The following is a 17,577-nucleotide window of genomic DNA, read 5'->3' on the forward strand; positions in this document are numbered from 1 at the left end:
ATTTATCAGATTTATATCCCACCCTTCATCAACAGATCTCGGGGTGGTTCACAAAACAAGAATACAAGATAAAAGCACAAATAAGTAGAAACAATAACTCCCACAAAAGGCTGTAGAGTAGAATATTGATCAGCCCAAGGCCTGGTCAAAGAGGAACGTTTTTGTCTGGCACCTCAAAATACCAGGCTTTTAGAAGACATCTGAAGGCAGCCCTGTTTTGGGAAGCTTTTAATGTTTGATGTATTATAGTATTTTAATATTCTTTTGGAAGCCACCCAGAGTGGCCGGGGAAGCCCAGCCAGATGGGCCGGGTATAAATAATAAATTATTATTATTATTAATTATTATTATTATTATTATTATTATTATGAACGTCCCTGGGGAGAGCATTCCACAAACGGGGAGCCATGGCAGAAAAGGCCTGTGTGTCTGTTTTTTTGTAAGCCACTCCATTTGAGGGGTGGGATCAACAGGATAAAACCCTGCTACACAGGATACACAGGTGGCGGTGGGAGGTCTTGGGCCCACTGCTGTCTTGCAGCCCAACCCAGAGGGAGCCAATGGGGGCCTCCAGATGTTGCTGGACTGTATCTCCCATCAGCCTCATTCAGCAGGTCCAATGGCTACAATCCACATTAGGACGGTATCAGAATGTTGAAGGCTGTGCTAGATATTGTCAGCATCCATTGAGAAAACAGTTTGCACTCTCCAGTGATGCTCATATTTTAAATAAAACAGCACAGCCCCAGATGTGTTCATGGATCATAGAACAACAGAGGTGGAAGGGATCCTGAGGGTCATCTAGTCCAACCCTCTGCAATGTGGTTATCACAGCTCCTGGGGCCTTTTTTATCGACTTCTCTGGGTCTCTTTCTGCCTTGTGCCAAACTCCTGTCTATGAGGAGCTACTGATGTACTATTCTGCAAGGGTTCCAACCTCCCACCGACACCAGAGTCGCACCTTCGCACAGGCCACCAGTTGAGAAGTGGAGAGGGCACACTGCGTGGCAGCAGCGATCACCCTGTTCTGCAGAACCGCGTCTTCGGCCACTTGGGCCACATTCTTGGCCTTCAGCACCAACATGGCGGCGGCATTGGCGACTGCTTTGGCAAGACTCATCAACACATCCTGGAAAAGGCAGAGGGTCAAGGAAGAGATTCATGCTTAGTTCACTTTTATCTCCGACATAAACACATCATTTTATCATCACAAAGCGTATGCCAATGATAACACAGGAACCAAAGAAAGGGTTGCCAGATTTTGAAGAGCATAAAATAGGACACATTTGCCGACTTCTGCTTTTAACTATGGATCGCTATGACGACTCTATCCATGAAAAGGGGGGGGGGTGTCTTGAAAAAAGAGGGCATATGGTCACCCTGAGTTCCATTGGTCAGTCGAGCTCCAAACTGTCTACACTGACTGGCAGTGGCTCTTTAGGAGTTCAGGCAGGAGACTTTTCACAGGCCTATCTGGAGATGCCGGGGATTGAACCTGAAACCTTCTGCATTCAAAGCAGATGCACAACCACTGAGCTACAGCCCTTCTCCTGTTCTGAAAGCTAAAAGCCAAAACACTCTTTTTAAAATAATAATGACAGAAGTTAGGAATAATGGTGGTGGTGATGATGATGATAAAGGTAAGAACAGAAAATGTACTTATGGTACTGAAAACATTTATATGGGGGCCACAATATTTAATTGATTAATTGGTTACATTAACCAGTTTTAATTGGCTAAAAATGGCATTCCTGATTAACAGGGCAGCTGATAAATATAAAGCAGAACTGCTTGAAAAGTCCGAACCTGAAATGCACCATCTTAAAGGAGGTATTCTCAGTCATAAACAGGAGCGAAACCTCCTGGACCAATCTCCTAACTGCCTAGTGTTTGTATAACATCTAGAGACAAAAGCAAATGAAAATGCTTCTTGCTTCAGAAATATTGCTTTACCCATACACAAATTTTGCCCATGTGCAAATTTAAATCAACAGAGTAATGGAATAATCAGCTAAAATTCACAGGCCTAACCAATTGAAAACTTATTCAGGGGAGGTGTGGCTCTGAATTATACACGCTCACAGCAATGTTCTACTCAGATCCAAGGTGGAAAAGGAACAGCACAGGAGATGCCCTCACCTGGAATCGTTCATCGGTTTCATTTTCTCCGATCTGTCTGAGAAGCTCGCCGCTGGCTTGCCCGATGCTCCCGGCTGCTGTCAAGACCGTCTGGCGAGGCTAGTTAGGGGGGAGAGAAAGAGATTATGAAGTTAAGCTACCAGGCTAATACAAGGAGGTGAGGTTCTCAGATCACTTGTTTTCCAGAACATCGACAAAGCATGTTGCTGCACAGAGCAGGCCTCTTAGCCAAAATGAGCTGAGCCAACCATAGCCTAAATACACAAGGCATCATCATCAGCCAGGAAATTCTTTCTTTAAGTCTCAATCTTCATCTACCCATCCTCAGTCTATTATTAACTTTACACCTTTTCTTCAGACTCTTTTCCTCTGAGCCTCCTTGTCCCATTAATGCCCCTACATCACTTCTTAGGTCTTCAACCTATAAATGTGCAAGGTTTTAATCCCAACTGAACGGACGGCTTCCCCTTCCCTCATAGAAACCAGACTGCAAAACTGTTTGGTTCTTTGCACAACTGAACATGACTTTAGCCAGTCAGCACAAGAGAATTCACTGCCATAAGTGCGAGACATTATCAATTTTCAGGAAAGCAAGAGAAAACTATCATTGTGTAGAGGTAGGTACTTAGTACTTATTCCAAACTCCTTATCCCTGCAGTGCCTTTATTAGGTGAACCAAAATGTCACAAAATAATGTGTAAGCTTTCAGGTTCTCAGTAACTCTTCCCAGAACTCTTGCAGAGAACTCCAAAACCTGCACACTATTTGTGAAGTCTTGGTGGGCCTAAAAGGCAAATTCATAGAGGAGAAGGCTATTGGTGCCTCTGCCTCCACTGTTGGAGACAGAGATACTGCTAGAACCCACAGGAGGGGAGAATGACTCCGGTGCTCAGACCCTGCTTGTGATTGTCCCACAGGCATCTGGTTGGCCAATAATAGTACTACCTTAATATGGCACTTCCTGTTTTGACTATCAGCCTTACATCCTACAGAACAGCGAATGTGAAGCAAAATTTTGGGAAAGGAATTATTAATGTGAGCATCACCTATATGAAATCATGATACACATATAGGACTCAGGATTTGAATTCCAGCAGGGAAAACACAGCTCAAGCCATCTGTAGCTTAACAGAAGCCTTGCTGGGTTGCATGAGTCGACCCCTGTGCTGAAGTGAGAGCATGAGCAAATTCTGAGCATGCCCCAGTTAGTGAAATTCTGGAGAGCTCCATGGGAGAGGCAGAATGTGTGTTAACAGCTGGTAAGTCATTTGGGGGATTGAGAGAAAGAGAAAGGCACACACACAACACAGCAGCACAGATTATTGGTTTCAAGACAAGACCTAGTAAGATGAAAATCCAAGGAAAGCCATTCCAAGGGGGTCGGCAAAGGAGAAGGCAGGAAGATTCAAACCACCAGTCAGGGCCAAAACCCTATCTACCCCAGGGGTAGTCAATGTGGAAAATAAGAACCCAATAAGAGCCTGGATCAGGCCAATGGTCCATCCATTCCAACATCCTGCTTTCACAGTGGCCAACAAGATGCCTGTGGGGAACCAGCAAGCAAGACCCGATCTGCCCTCCTTTGGTTTCCAGTTGGACCACAACTGCCATCAGCTCCAGCCAGCATGGGCAATGGTGAAGGAAGGTGATGCAAGCTGAGGTCCAATGACGATTAGAGGGCACCAGGCTGGGGACATTTGATAAGAAGCACACCGCATTGACTAACTCTGCTCTACCCAACCATTTAATAAGGAGCAACATCATCTTGCCATTGGGAAGTACCCTAAAAAAATGCAACTGTGCAATTTTTCCACAGATTTCAACATATCCTTTCCCCAGTATCTAGTGTCAGATCTATGTGCTTATGAGTCAGTTCTGTGACTTCACCTCTCCTGACGTTGGCTCCACAGCCTTCAGCAAGTCCGACACAGCTCCTGCAAGGGTGCGGGCGGCTTTCAATAGGTCCTCCCCACTTCCAACGTCATCATCCATTAGCGCAGCAAGAAGCTTGACTCCTTTGGACATCTCAGTGAGGTTTGAAGAGATGGTGGTGATCGCACACCCCACAGCAGTGTAGTCCGTGTCAACTGGGTCACCTGCCAAACAGGAAGGATCAGCCACGGATGGGTCAGTAAATGAATAGCCCCTAAAGTCAACACAGAGACCAGCAGTTAACAATGTTTTCTTTTGTTTTGTTTACTAAGTCACGGCTTGGGAACTTGCTGCCTTCCAAATGTTGTTGGACTACAACTCCCATCATTCCTGATAGCTGAACACACTGGCTGGGGCTGATGGGTGTTGGACTCCAACAAACACTTGGAGGTCCACAGGTTCCGTGTCTCTAGCCTATATTTTATAGAAGCCTTACTCAACCTGGTGCCCTGTTGTACTACAACTCCCATTGTCCCTCCCCACTGATCACGCTGGCCGAGGCTGATGAAAGCTGTAGTCCCAACAACTTCTGAATGGCCTTCGGGTCTCCATCTCTGTGCTAAGATTTTAGTGCTACTGCACTGACACTTTATTATTATTATATTTGTATACTACTCTTCAGCCAAAGATGGTGGTGCACAGCATAGAATCACAGAATAAAACCACAAAGTACATAATAAAAACAGAAGAAAACAAAACAAACCAGCTCCCCTTTATTACACAAACAGCCCAACAACAAGAACCCACTGAAAGCATATGAATCAACATGGCTAACCTGACCCAACAATCCCCCCCCCCCACACACTAACAACTCTCACTGCGGTCAACTAAAGACAACCAACCATGGCCAGCCCCCTCCCACCTTTCTCACTGCCAAGGGAAAATAATAAATGAATAGAAAGAGAACTTACCCACGTGACACTGACACAAAAACCTCGTGAACACACTAAGTAAAAGAATATAAGCTTTACCACCCCCTCCCCCACCTTATACTGTACACAATACTAATGTTTCACATCAAATGGAACTGATCTGTAGAAAAGACTCTACAACCTGAAAAAGAGGCACTGCACATACATATTTTTGTAAATCAAGAAAATATTTTTATAAGTCCAATGTTCAGCTTCATTGGATGACCACACAGTCTAGTGTTACGAGATAGGGAGGAAAACATTTCCTTCTCCACTTTCTCCAAATTTGCGATGAGAAAGATTCTTTTCTACCTGTGACCCTGGAGAGCTACCGCCAGTCAGAGTAAATAACAAGTGAGCAATCTGGACCAGTTGTCTGACTAGTCCCACGCTCCTTAGGCTTGTTTGTAGAGTTCCAAATGATGTTTTAGCATTGTCATATGAATCCACCCATAGTCCTCCATTTCTCCTGCATGAAGGTCTGCAGCCATCTGCAGAAGGGAAGGCTCTTGAATGACCCATAAGCCAGCATGACACTGCAGAGGAACCTGCACACCAGCGACTGCCAACTCACCCGCTGTAAGGTTCACAACAGAAGCTGTTCCTGCAGTGATGGCATCAACCTGAGAGTGTATTTCATGTTTGGATTCATCCACTTTGTTCTGAACCCAAACCCTGGAAGCCTAGAAAGCAACGGAAAAGGTCAGCTTCAACATGCATAGCCACCTGAAAGAAGCATCCGTGAGACAGTGAAGTGAGTAGGATCAAGTCAGAGGCGGGGATTGGGTAGGAATCTGTTCAGTCTGCTTTTGTAGTGTATAGACCTGAGTTGGTAGTCCAAAGTAGCTCACGGATCAAACACAACAGATGATGCGTTTCTCCAGATTCAAGGTATGCAAAACAGTATCAGTGTGTATTTTACAGGAAAAATGTTTATTTCACAGGACAGTGCCACAAAAAGTATTGAAAGATGTGTATCTTAGGGGAAGCCCTGTGTGGGCCATTTATGTGGATTCTGTCAGAAAATCTACACAGAACGGGGCGGAGCAGACCTATGACTTGAGCGCCAGTGAGACTGTAACAAGAGCTGACAAAGGGCTCGTTCACAGATTGATGAATCTGGTTGTTTCCTACAGGGAGGGGGACCCAACTGCATGCTGCGAATTGCCAGATTTAACACCGCTTCGCATAACGGCGGAAGAACATTTTCTTGAAAGTCCTGCCAAAATGCAGCGCAGGCATCTGGATCCATGGGGAAATCAGCAAACTACCACACAGCCCACCTCCATTAGGTTTCTGCTTGGCCAGCCCAATACATTTTGCTGTCTGAGGCAAAGGGTAAGATGAGACCCTCCCTGACACCCCTCAATTTCATGTTCAGAATGAGGTTGGCCTGGCAGCTGATTCCTCGTTCAGTACTGGCAATGGGATGAGATGGCGTCCTCCACTGCAGGTTAGTTTTTGGGGCGCATCACCTACCATGTGATAAGACTTCAATCTGCAACAGAGGGGAATGGCAGGTGCGTGTTGCCCCCCCTCCCCTCCTGCACACCTGCCGCCTGAAGCCCAGGGTGAGAACATCAGTACATAACAGCTCTGCTTAACTGGCCCCGGACTTACCATGTCGTTTCCTAACGGCGGGAGGCTGTCCACTTCGGTCAGGTCGGCCTGGGCCTGCTGAACCGCATGCATGCTGGTGTTGATGGTTCCCATCAGGGCCTGCTGGGCAGAGGTCTAGGGAGGAAGAAGGTGGGGGAGAAAGGTGCCAGGGGCAGTTCACAGGCAGCTCTGAGCTCTTGGGAGAGATTTTCAGAAAAAGACACCTCATCCCCCAAGACGAGGAGTGCGCAGCAAACATAATGAGGTCAAATAATCAAGAGCAACAAAGATCAGCCGAGCGTGCTCTGAGGAATCCGTGCTGGGCAGTTCGAGGAGGAAAAGTCAAGTGAGGTTATTTTCGCCACAACTAAATCTGTCAACAACTGTTAGAGCAAGAGATAATATCTGCATCAGGGTGGGCAGGTGGGTGGGAGCGGTCTGTCACCACCAGAACTATTCATTGGGTCACATCTAAAGCTGCCTCAGTTAGAAACAGTCACATCCTACTCAGGCAGAAGCAGGGCTGGTGAGGGTTGTGACCCGGGGGCAGGTTTGGCACAGGAGTCCAAGGCTCCCCACTGCTGGCTTGACCTTTTCCTCTTTCTAAATAAATCTGGGGAAAGCTGAGGTGGGTTGCCACCTTCCAGTACAAAGGCTGTTGTGATGGATGAGACTGATGATTGTCCACAGACGAAGGACACAAACTCGGCTTTGAATCTCTTCTGGGATAAGTGACCGGAATCCTCCCAGAGTCCTGACACCACACCAAGTTCATCAGCAAATGCTTTCAATTGCTGATTGACATGTGAATAAAAGGTTTTACTGAGGGAAAACTAAACAGGAAACATCCTGATGCTTCAATGTACCACTCAGCCGGGAATAATGATCCTTGGCTGGCAGTGGCAGTAAGAAGCTGTGAACTTATAAGTCTGTTCCTTTACAGTTCTGTCTTCAGCTCCTTAGCTGCCGGAAGCATGACATGACAGGGATGTGTCCTTGTAAGAAGCAAGTAATAGGGTGGGGAAATCAGGCTATTCAGAGTTTTAACTCCTCTGCTCCACTAACCCAAAGCACAGTTGACCTTTACAGGACATTCTACAGCCAGTATCCCCAACTGAGGCACAGCTCAAGCCATGGAGCCAGCCAGATGGACCAATGGATGGCCTGGCCTGTTATGAGTCTGCTTCCTGTGCTCCTAGCACCCTTCTGCCTGTGGCATCACTGCCCCCACCCCCCAATTTGTGTCTTGAAGCTCTGAAAGAACATTTTCAGAAGGGTGAAAACCCCAGGTAAAAACCAGGAAGAGGTTACGTGTTGGTGGGGAGGATAAGAAAAGACCAAAGGGTTGCTTACCAAGGGAGGCATGTGCCCTCTGTGCATTTGGCCAACGGTCACCTGCTGCTGCGGAGAAGGCATGCTGCCAACGTTGAAGGTCTCTGGCCCTGTGGAGCCTGAACGCATGACAGCTGGCAGAGCGACAGAGCCATGCTCTACTTTCCCCGTTCGGTTGAACTGCTGCTGCAAGATTGTCGATCTGCAAAGGAAAGCATGGGATGCGACTGCAAAAAGTTGTGGATTTCCCCTGGTTTGTTTTTACCTTGCTCCAAGAAGCTCAAGGCAGAAAAATTGTTCTCTTGCCCGTTTTTCCTTGCAACAATCCTGTGAAGTAGGTCAGGCTTTGTGGTTTAATGGGGTGCTGAACCCAGAGTTTCCAGCCAGATTGTGTGGGGTACACTGCATTCCAGCAATCAAAATCCAGAAGTACTACACATACGCACCTCCTTCCAAGCAAGCAAGAGGTATCTCCATTCCAGCCCAGCAAAAGCACTTGAGAAGGATGGACAGCAGGGCCAGGGAGGGGCAGGGCCTAGGGAGAAGACTGAGGGTCTCAACCAAGATGCCTGGAGGGCCACATTGACCCCAGGGGCCTGAGGTTTCCCACCCCAGTCAATGATGAAGATCTGGGCTTCTTTGGAAGCTCCAGCTGGTGCAGAAGCAGCGGCCAAACTGCTGATGGGGGCAACTGGTGGAGAGCCTGTGACCCCATTGTTTAATCACTTGCACTGGCTGCCCATCTACTACCAAGGTCCCTGCATTAATTTACAAAGCCCTGAACAACTTAGGTCTAGGGTACCAGGGTACCCAAACCTTTATCTCAGCCAGATCACTAATATCATCTGCAGGAATGTCACCAGCAAGGCTCATCTGACAACAACAAGAAACTGAGCCTTCAGTGTCATGGGCCAAGCCTTGTGGAATGCCCTGCCAAGAGAGATTCAGCAGGTGCCATCTGTGCCAACTTTTAAATGCCTGCTGAAAATTCTTCTGTTCTGCCAGGCCTGTGCAGACAATTTGGAAAATGTCTTTCCACAACACTTAGCTGATTTCTGATTTTAACTTGTTCATATGGTTTTCATCGTATGGTTTATGCAAAATTGTTGTAAACATTGTCCAGCCTGGACACTGAGGTCCAGCTCCGAGGGACTTCTGGTGGTTCCTTCACTGCGAGAAGTGAGGTTACCGGGAACCAGGCAGAGGGCCTTCACAGTAGTGGTGCCCTCCCTGTGGAACGCCCTCCTGTCAGATGTCAAGGAAATAAACAACTATCCGACTTTTAGAAGACATCTGAAGGCAGCCCTGTTTAGGGAAGTTTTTAATGTTTGAAGTTTTATTCTGTTTTTAATGTTCTGTTGAAAAGCCGCCCAGAGTGGCTGGGGAAACCCAATCAGATGGGTGGGGTAGAAATAATAAATTATTATTATTATTATTATTATTATTATTATTATTATTATTATTATTAACCATGCTGATTTTTAAATGAAGGTATGCAAATGCTTTTATAAACAAAAGTGCATTCCTTGTGTTGTACTTTTTGAGCTCAGCTACACAATGAAGGGAAGATTGACAGCATCCCACTTTTTGTTTTCATTTTTAAACTAAGCAAATAAAAAGTGGTACCCCAAATATTTCATCCGCCTGCCTCTTTTGAGGGTGCTTTGCCTGCCTGCTACTAATGACCTTCTAAGGTCTCTAAGAAGTCTTGTTAAATTTCCAAGGAATTCCAAATTTCCATGGAACCATCTCACTAAAGGGTTTTTGCTTGGTTTTGCGTTAACTGGGGAAAAGCTCCACAACCACTGGCTGCTCCTTGTTGGCTGACACATTTACACAGCCTGGGGCAGTTACAGGATAGAGGTTATGTAATTCAACACAGCAAGATTAAAGATTTTCATTTGCAATTATGTTATACAGAACAACATACTTTTTAGGCGATACAGATTCTTCCAACATTGTGGATTCCTCATCCCCTTCCAGTCCAAAGCGGTCCTTACTTTGCTTCTGCAGAACAGGAAACACCAGAGAGAACTTCAGCCATCACCTCCTCTTTGTAAATGCAGCCCATTTCCCAAGCTAAGAGTTGCTTGTCCTGAAACACTGGGATCCACCCCTGGCTGCAGACTCCACACTATGTGACTCTGAGAGTCACTTTGCCCACAGACTCTCTTAGGCTATGCCAGAGAGCCAGGAAGAGGTGGAGCGCCTGACTAGAACATAGACGCTTTGTCTGAGCGCTGCCAAGTTTGATGGCGTCTTCAGACCAGGTATGTCCATCTCACCTGCCCCTCTGGCCAACTCTATCCTGCTCCCTCCCTGGAAAAAGGCGCGGGGGGGGGGTGAGCTACACTACACACTACACTTGATCTTAGCCAAAAGGCCGAGGAGGGCTTGTGCTGTTTACCTTATTTTGTTGTATGTGGGAGCTGAGGAGGTTTTAATTTTTCTTTAAATGCTGTGGAATAAACGCCCCGTCCCTACTCCAGCAGTGCATACCAACTTCCAGGACATCTTAGGAAGTGGCGCTGGATTGACACACAGAACACACAGAGCTCTTTACTATGGAGAGTAAATGCAAGGCTAGAATTATTATTATTATTATTATTATTATTATTATTATTATTATTATTATTGAAGTGCAAAGCTCTCTGCATGCCAGCACAGCCAGCATTTCAAGAAAAATAACAGCGCCTCAGCCATGGTGTTTCTGGGGTGTTTGGGGAACCCCTGAGCTGTGTGGAGCCCCAGATCTCTGTCCACTGGTCAGGCCCTGAAAGCTCCATCACTTACTGGAACCTATGGGAGTGTTAGGAGGGGGGGGGGAAATGATCTTTTAGCTATATCAGGCCCTAACTTTCCATCCCCAGGCAATGCTGGCAGCTTCTCTCCCACTCAGCAAAGTACTGAGAGTTTGCCTTCCCATGCATTAGTGTAAATAAATACATAAAACCCAGCTGATACCACTGACCCAACTTCACACCCAGAAATCTTTCAACAAAACCGCATGACAGTTTCTTTCCCGAAAGTCATCAGAGCATTTACCTTCTTGAGGATGATGTCAATGTAACCTGCAATTAGTTGAGAGATCTGCTCCCCTTCAGTGGTTTGCACCGAGTAGTAACTTTCTTGATACTCCCCAAAATCCTAAGGAAATGAGACATTTATTATTTCTAAAGTAATTTGCCATTAGTAAGGTAAAATGGTAAAGGTAAATGACCCCTGGACAGTCAAGTCCAGTCAAAGGCGACTATGGGGTGCGGTGCTCATCTCACTTCAGACTGAGGGAGCTGGCATTCGTCCACAGACAGCTTTCTGGGTCACTTATCTACTCGCATGCTTGGCATGTTTTCGAACCGCTAGGTTGGCAGAAGCTGGGACAGAGCAATGGGAGCTCACCACCATTGTACAGATTCGAACTACAGTGGTGCCTCGCAAGACGAAATTAATTCGTTCCGCAAGTCTCTTCGTCTTGCGAGTTTTTCGTCTTGCGATGCACGGTTTCCCATAGGAATGCATTGAAAATCAATTAATGCGTTCCTAGGGAAACCGCCTTCAGACCAGGTCCGGGGACAGTCTGTCCCCGGACCTCTTCTGAAGGCCTGGGGGGGGGGCAAGGGCTTTTCTTCCCACCCCCAGCATTTTAAAAAACCCGGGACAGCGGAGGACTTCTCCGCTGTCCGGGCGATCTTAAAATGCTGGTGGGCGGCATTTTAAAATCGCCCCGGACAGCGGAGGACTTCTCCGCTGTCCGGGGCGATTTAAAAGCCCCTGGGAAGGCAGGCAGGGGGGACAAAGACTTTCGCCCCCCGCCCGCCTTCAGAAGGTGTTCCCGCCCCCCGCCCCGCTTCGGAACAGCGTTCCGAAGTGGGGCGGCTGGGGCAGGTGTTCCCGCCCCCCCCCGCCCCGCTTCGGAACAGCGTTCCGAAGTGGGGCGGCTGGGGCAGGTGTTCCCGCCCCCCCCACCCCGCTTCGGAACAGCGTTCCGAAGTGGGGCGGCTGGGGCAGGTGTTCCCGCCCCCCCGCCCCACTTCGGAACAGCGTTTTAAAATGCTGGTGGTCGGGAGCGAAGCGTTCGCTGCCAACCCCCAGCATTTTAAAATCTCCCCGGGACAGGGGGAGATTTTAAAATGCTGGGGGTCGGCAGCGAACGCTTCGCTCCCGACCACCAGCATTTTAAAATCTCCCCGGGACAGCAGAGAAGTCTCTGCTGTCCCGGGGAGATTTTAAAATGCTGGCGGGCTCCTGCCATAGGCGCACGTTGTTGAGTTTGGAACTTAACAGGTTAAGTTGTTCCCATGATGCCACACCATTCTGACGTCAGTTTTCGAAGCTGGGAGGAGTTTGGGAGGAGTTCGCTATTCTCACTCTGTGTTGTGAGGGGAAAGGAGCAGCTTTGTAATGGCTGCAAGCAGTCCTGGTTTTTCCGGAGATTTGTTGGAATAAACAACTGTAAATAGACAAACCTGTACTCTGTGTGTTTGTCTGGAAGCTAAGCCAAGCTACGTGACAGTTTTTCACCGCTGTGTTAAACTCTGCTGAGGCGTGACTGAGAGCTGCGGAGCGGAAGTGTGCCGGGCGGCCATAAATCGCTAATTGAGGATCGCAAATCAATTAGCGGGAGTCACGTCAGACCAACAAAGTCCAAGACACGTCGCCTCTCCAGCCAGGAGAGGGTCGCAGGGGGCTGCTTTAGCCCCGCGCGCCCTCTCCCAGCTGGAGAGGTGACGCGCGCCTATGGAGGCTCCTGCCATAGGCGCACGTCACCTCTCCAGCCGGGAGAGGGTCGCAGGGGGCTGCTTCTCTGCTGTCCCGGGGAGATTTTAAAACGCTGGCGGGCGGGAGCGAACGCTTCGCTCCCGCCCGCCAGCATTTTAAGATCGCCCAGGGCAGCGGAGACTTCTCTGCTGTCCCGGGGAGATTTTAAAATGCTGGGGGTCGGCAGTGAACGCTTCGCTCCCGCCCGCCAGCATTTTAAGATCGCCGGGGCAGCGGAGAGGTCTCCGCTGTCCCGGGAAGGCAGGCGGGGGAGAGCAAAGACTTTTGCCCCCCGCCGGCCTTCAGAAGAGGTCCAGGACCTCTTCTGAAGGCCGGCTGTGGGCGAAAGTCTTTGTTTCCGACCGCCAGCAATTTAAAACAGGTCCCCGGAGATTTCCCTATGGGCTTTTGTCTTGCGAAGCAAGCCCATAGGGAAATTCGTCTTGCGAAGCGCCTCCAAAACAGAAAACCCTTTCGTCTTGCGGGTTTTCCGTCTTGCGAGGCATTCGTCTTGCGGGGTACCACTGTACTGACCTTCTGATTAGCAAGCCCAAGAGGCTCAGTGGTTTAGACCCCAGAGCCACCCACGTCCCACTTCTCTATTAGTACCATTCTACTGATGATAAACAGAAGCAGAGTGTAAAGGCCTGAAGATGGGCAGCGGAGGCAAAACAAGGTCCTCCAGAGTAACTGCCAACTCTGTTTTCATGAACTTGGTGTAATCAGACCAGGTTGTAATTTTATTTTTCTATTGGGGGCTCAATACCAAGCACATCAGATTCCCATCTAGTGGGGTGTGGGAAGGGGCCACAGCTTGTTGGGCTGAAGAACACCTGCTTTGCATGCAGAAGGTCCCAGGTCCAATCCCTGGAAGTGTCTCCAGTTAAAAGGACCAGGTAGCTGATGACAGGGAAGACCCTTGTGCCGAAGACTCCCGGGAGTAGACCCCTGGGAGTGACCTGCTTCAGGTGACACTGCAAGGGAGGGAGAGATGAAGGCAGGAATTGGCATCTGAATGATGTAACAGGACTTTTTAGAAGGAGTTGTCTGTGGGTGTTCTTGACATTGGTCTAAGCTGGCTATCACTAGCCAAATGGGTTTGAAAAACTGAGACATTATTGGCCTTGTTGCTTCAGTGACAGCAGTGGCCACTGAATTCTGCACCAGTTGAAGTTTCTGAACCATCTTCGGAGGCAGCCCCACATATAACATGTTAAAGTATAGTGGTACCTCGGGTTACAGACGCTTCAGGTTACAGACGCTTCAGGTTACAGACTCCGCTAACCCAGAAATAGTACCTCAGATTAAGAACTTTGCTTCAGGATGAGAACAGAAATTGTGCAGCGGCAGCGGGAAGCCCCATTAGCTAAAGTGGTGCTTCAGATTAAGAACAGTTGCAGGTTAAGAACAGACCTCCGGAACGAATTAAGTTCTTAACCCAAGGTACCACTGTAATCTAAATTCGTTGGAGTTGGAGTCCAACAACACCTGGATGACCACAGGTTCCACATCCTTCCTGGAGGCCTCAAGGCCTCTGTTGAGAGGAGACTGACCATCAGGGTGGAAACTGAGTCATCACGACGAGGCTACTCCTCCCACCCATCTCACTTCCCCCTCACAAAGCGATTACCAGAGTGAAGCTTTTTGGCGAGGCCGCCCAGCGCTTGACAGTGGTCAGCGGCCACTCCTGGAGGACCTCCTTGGTCTTTTCATCCACACGCATCACTGACTCCTTCGTGATGCCCAGCAGACGAGGGACCAGCTTGTTCTTCCCCTTCATTTTCTCCTGTGAAGGAAGAATGGATGGAGAACTGAGCAGCTGACGCAAGTCTCCATTCAGAATGGGGGGGGGGGGGAGAGGAACCTGTGGGCTGAGCTTTGGGTAGGCAAAATAAACATACCAATCTAAGCCTGCAGTTTCGCATGCCCTGTTAGTAAGTATCCCTGTTTTAAAATTACAAATTCCATTCTCTATTTCATAAATATAACTTGGTTTTAATGTCTGCTTTCATTTGTGTTTGGTTTTTTTAATGTTCTACATTGTCTTTTGCAAACCACCTAGGGGTCTTTCATTTGAATCAACAGCATATAATTTCTGTGAAATAAATTAAAAATAAACAAACCATCAAACACTCGAAAGAACTAACCAACAGCTTAAGCTGTTCACCATCGTCACCGCATGCTGCCTCTCTGCAAAGAATTATGCTCACAGTGGCTTACGATGTTGAAGAAATCATAAAAATCAACAACTGCAGGAATAATTTCATCATCATCATCATCATCATCATAATTTTTATTTATACCCCGCCCTCCCAAGCCAAGGCCGGGCTCAGAGTGGCTTACAAGCAATAATAAAAACAAGTTGAATGATTACAACTTAAAAACAAAATTAAAATACAACATTAAAATATTGAAACATTAAAATATTAAAATGGCAATAAACATGCTACATACAGGAAATGTAGCGGCAAACAAAGAACAACATTCAATATTCCAAATGTTGCATCACTACATCTCCTGGCAGTAGCAAAAACAACAAGGAAGTCTAGTCAGTTTCAACTTGGTCCTAGATGTTCAAGCCACAAATGAGCCTAGCAGGATTAAGGTTTGATGAGGCCCTCAGCTCCTGAAGGTAATGGGGCCCTTTATATGTCCAGCTGTCCTTTGTCAACAACAAATTGTCACTGTTTTTTGTGTTGAATATATGCTATATGGTAACTGATGGACCTAATAGGTATCTAAAGCCATTTGCCCATGTGGCCACGCAACCAGTCCATGCAGAATGTAGGCACCCTATATACAGAAAGGAGCAAACCAGGGATATTTTAGGGAGCAGGCGAGCAGGCAGGGCCCATGACTTACATCATAGGAGCCTACACAACACAAAACACTGTTACTGTATGTAGGTTTTATTTTATTTGTTTTTTATCTTATATTGCTGTTGCCGCTTTGCCGATGAGTCTTGGGGAGGACCGCTCCCCCTGCAAGCCCATTCTCCACCTTGGGCCTGGGGGTGGGCCCCATACTCCACCTCAGCACACAAGGCTCCAAGGAGGCCTCGGGACATCGCTGCTGCCGCTTTGCCGGTGAGTCTTGGGGAGGACCGCTCCCCCTGCAAGCCCATTCTCCACCTTGGGCCTGGGGGCGGGCCCCATACTCACCACCGCCATAACTCTAAGGACACTGCTGCTGCGGCAGCAAATGTTTAAACGTTTTATATTTTTTAAAGTGTTTTAAAAGTGTTTTTACTTATTACTTTGTTGTATCACCAGAAACGGTGGTTTTTTATCCATGTATTTTTATTTTGTTTTGTTTTATTTTGGGTTGGGATGGTTGTTGAGTGGGGTGGGGATTGGTTTTGTTTTGGGGTAATTGTTTCTTTGTTTGCTTTTATATTTTGTAAATGGAGGCGAGTATGAGGCCTGGGATTCCTACTGTGGAGGGGCGAGGGAGGTATGGCGGTGGGGGCAGATGTCATAGGCGAAGGGGATCGAGATACGGATATGCTCGTACCCCTTCCAATCTGCGCCCCATCCCGAGAGACGAGGGTAGGGTGAGCAAGGATTACTCACCTCCGTCACTGGTGTTGTGCAATGCCAGGTCTATAGGCAACAAAACCGCCACCCTGCGAGATTTCATCATCTCGCAGGGGGTCGACCTGGCTTGTGTGACGGAGACCTGGGTGCGCGAAGGGGATACTGTTACCTTACGAGAGATGGCGCCCCCGGGTTTTTCCGTCCTCCACCAGTCACGGACTGTGGGCCGGGGGGGAGGGGTGGCACTATTAATCCGGGAAGATTGTTCTTTCAGGGCTCTACCACCGCCATCGATCCCCGGCATTGAATGTGTTGGCCTAGTGTGGGGCTCCGAGGTGAGCTTGGCTGTCTGGCTGGTGTACCGGCCACCTAGCGCACCAGCAGCCACCCTGTCAGGCCTGCTGGAGGCGGTGGCCGGCTGGGCCTTGGAGTTCCCTAACCTATTGGTATTGGGGGACTTCAACATCCATGCCGATGCCAGTCCCTCCTCACAGGCTCTGGACCTGGTGTCTTCCATGGCGACACTAGGGCTCTCCCAGTTTGTTTCGGGCGCCACACATCAAGCAGGCCACACGCTGGATCTGATCTTTGGCGTCGGTATAGATGTGATCATGTTTCCTTCGATGAAGGTGCCATGGTCTGATCACTACGCTCTGAAAGCCAGGATTGACGTTCCACCCCCACCCTGCTTAGGTGGTGAGCCGATTTGGGCTCGCCCGCGGAGGCTGATGGACCCTGATAGATTCCGTCAAGCCTTGCGGGACCTTTCTCCCCCTGGCGACTCATTGACTGAGCTTGTTGAGGGCTGGAATACCCAGCTCCTGGCAGCCATCAATGAGATCGCACCTAAGCGCCCTCTGCGACCCCGCAGAAACCGGGCTCCCTGGTTTACTGAGGAGCTCCGGAAAATGAAGCGGGACCTCAGACGGCTAGAGCGAGTATGGCGGGGTGCCCGTGACGGAGCCTCAAGAACATCTTATAGGGTTTTTATGAAAACCTACGAGATGGCAGTGAAGGCCGCTAAGAAGTCCTACTTCTCGGCCTCCATTGCATCCGCTAGCTCTCGCCCGGCACAATTATTTAGTATAATTCGGTCTTTAACGTCCCTCGAAGGACAGCCAAATTTAAATAACAATTCGACACACAGCTGTGAGGCATTTGCGAGCTTTTTTGCGGAGAAGGTCCTGTCGCTCCGCCATGACCTCCCTGCCAATTTGGATACAATAAAGGAACTGGAGGCCCCTCGACTGTCCTCGGGTCCAGTATTGGACCACTTTGACCGGATATCCCCAGCCGATGTGGACAGACTCCTCCGAGCTGGAAAGCCCACCACTTGTCCTCTCGACCCGTGCCCGTCTTGGCTGATTAGA

General features: G+C 48.4%; 1 protein-coding gene across 9 annotated transcripts in view; it reads right to left on the reverse strand.

Annotated features, from left to right (window-relative positions):
* TLN2 (talin 2) overlaps positions 1-17,577 on the reverse strand; it is a 179,841-nt gene that overhangs the window by 65,775 nt on the left and 96,489 nt on the right. For all 9 annotated transcript variants that reach the window (XM_083475490.1, XM_083475495.1, XM_083475496.1 and 6 more), the window contains exons 10-18: positions 14,302-14,457; positions 10,959-11,060; positions 9,844-9,920; positions 7,935-8,115; positions 6,603-6,716; positions 5,557-5,665; positions 4,027-4,235; positions 2,140-2,238; positions 962-1,129 (exon numbers count right to left, since the gene is read on the reverse strand). In XM_083475490.1, the coding sequence (XP_083331616.1) occupies positions 962-1,129; positions 2,140-2,238; positions 4,027-4,235; positions 5,557-5,665; positions 6,603-6,716; positions 7,935-8,115; positions 9,844-9,920; positions 10,959-11,060; positions 14,302-14,457 (1,215 nt within the window). The remainder of the gene's footprint in view (positions 1-961; positions 1,130-2,139; positions 2,239-4,026; positions 4,236-5,556; positions 5,666-6,602; positions 6,717-7,934; positions 8,116-9,843; positions 9,921-10,958; positions 11,061-14,301; positions 14,458-17,577) is intronic.

This window comes from Podarcis liolepis (assembly GCF_965112155.1).
Source record: "Podarcis liolepis genome assembly, chromosome: 14".
NCBI lineage: Eukaryota > Metazoa > Chordata > Lepidosauria > Squamata > Lacertidae > Podarcis > Podarcis liolepis.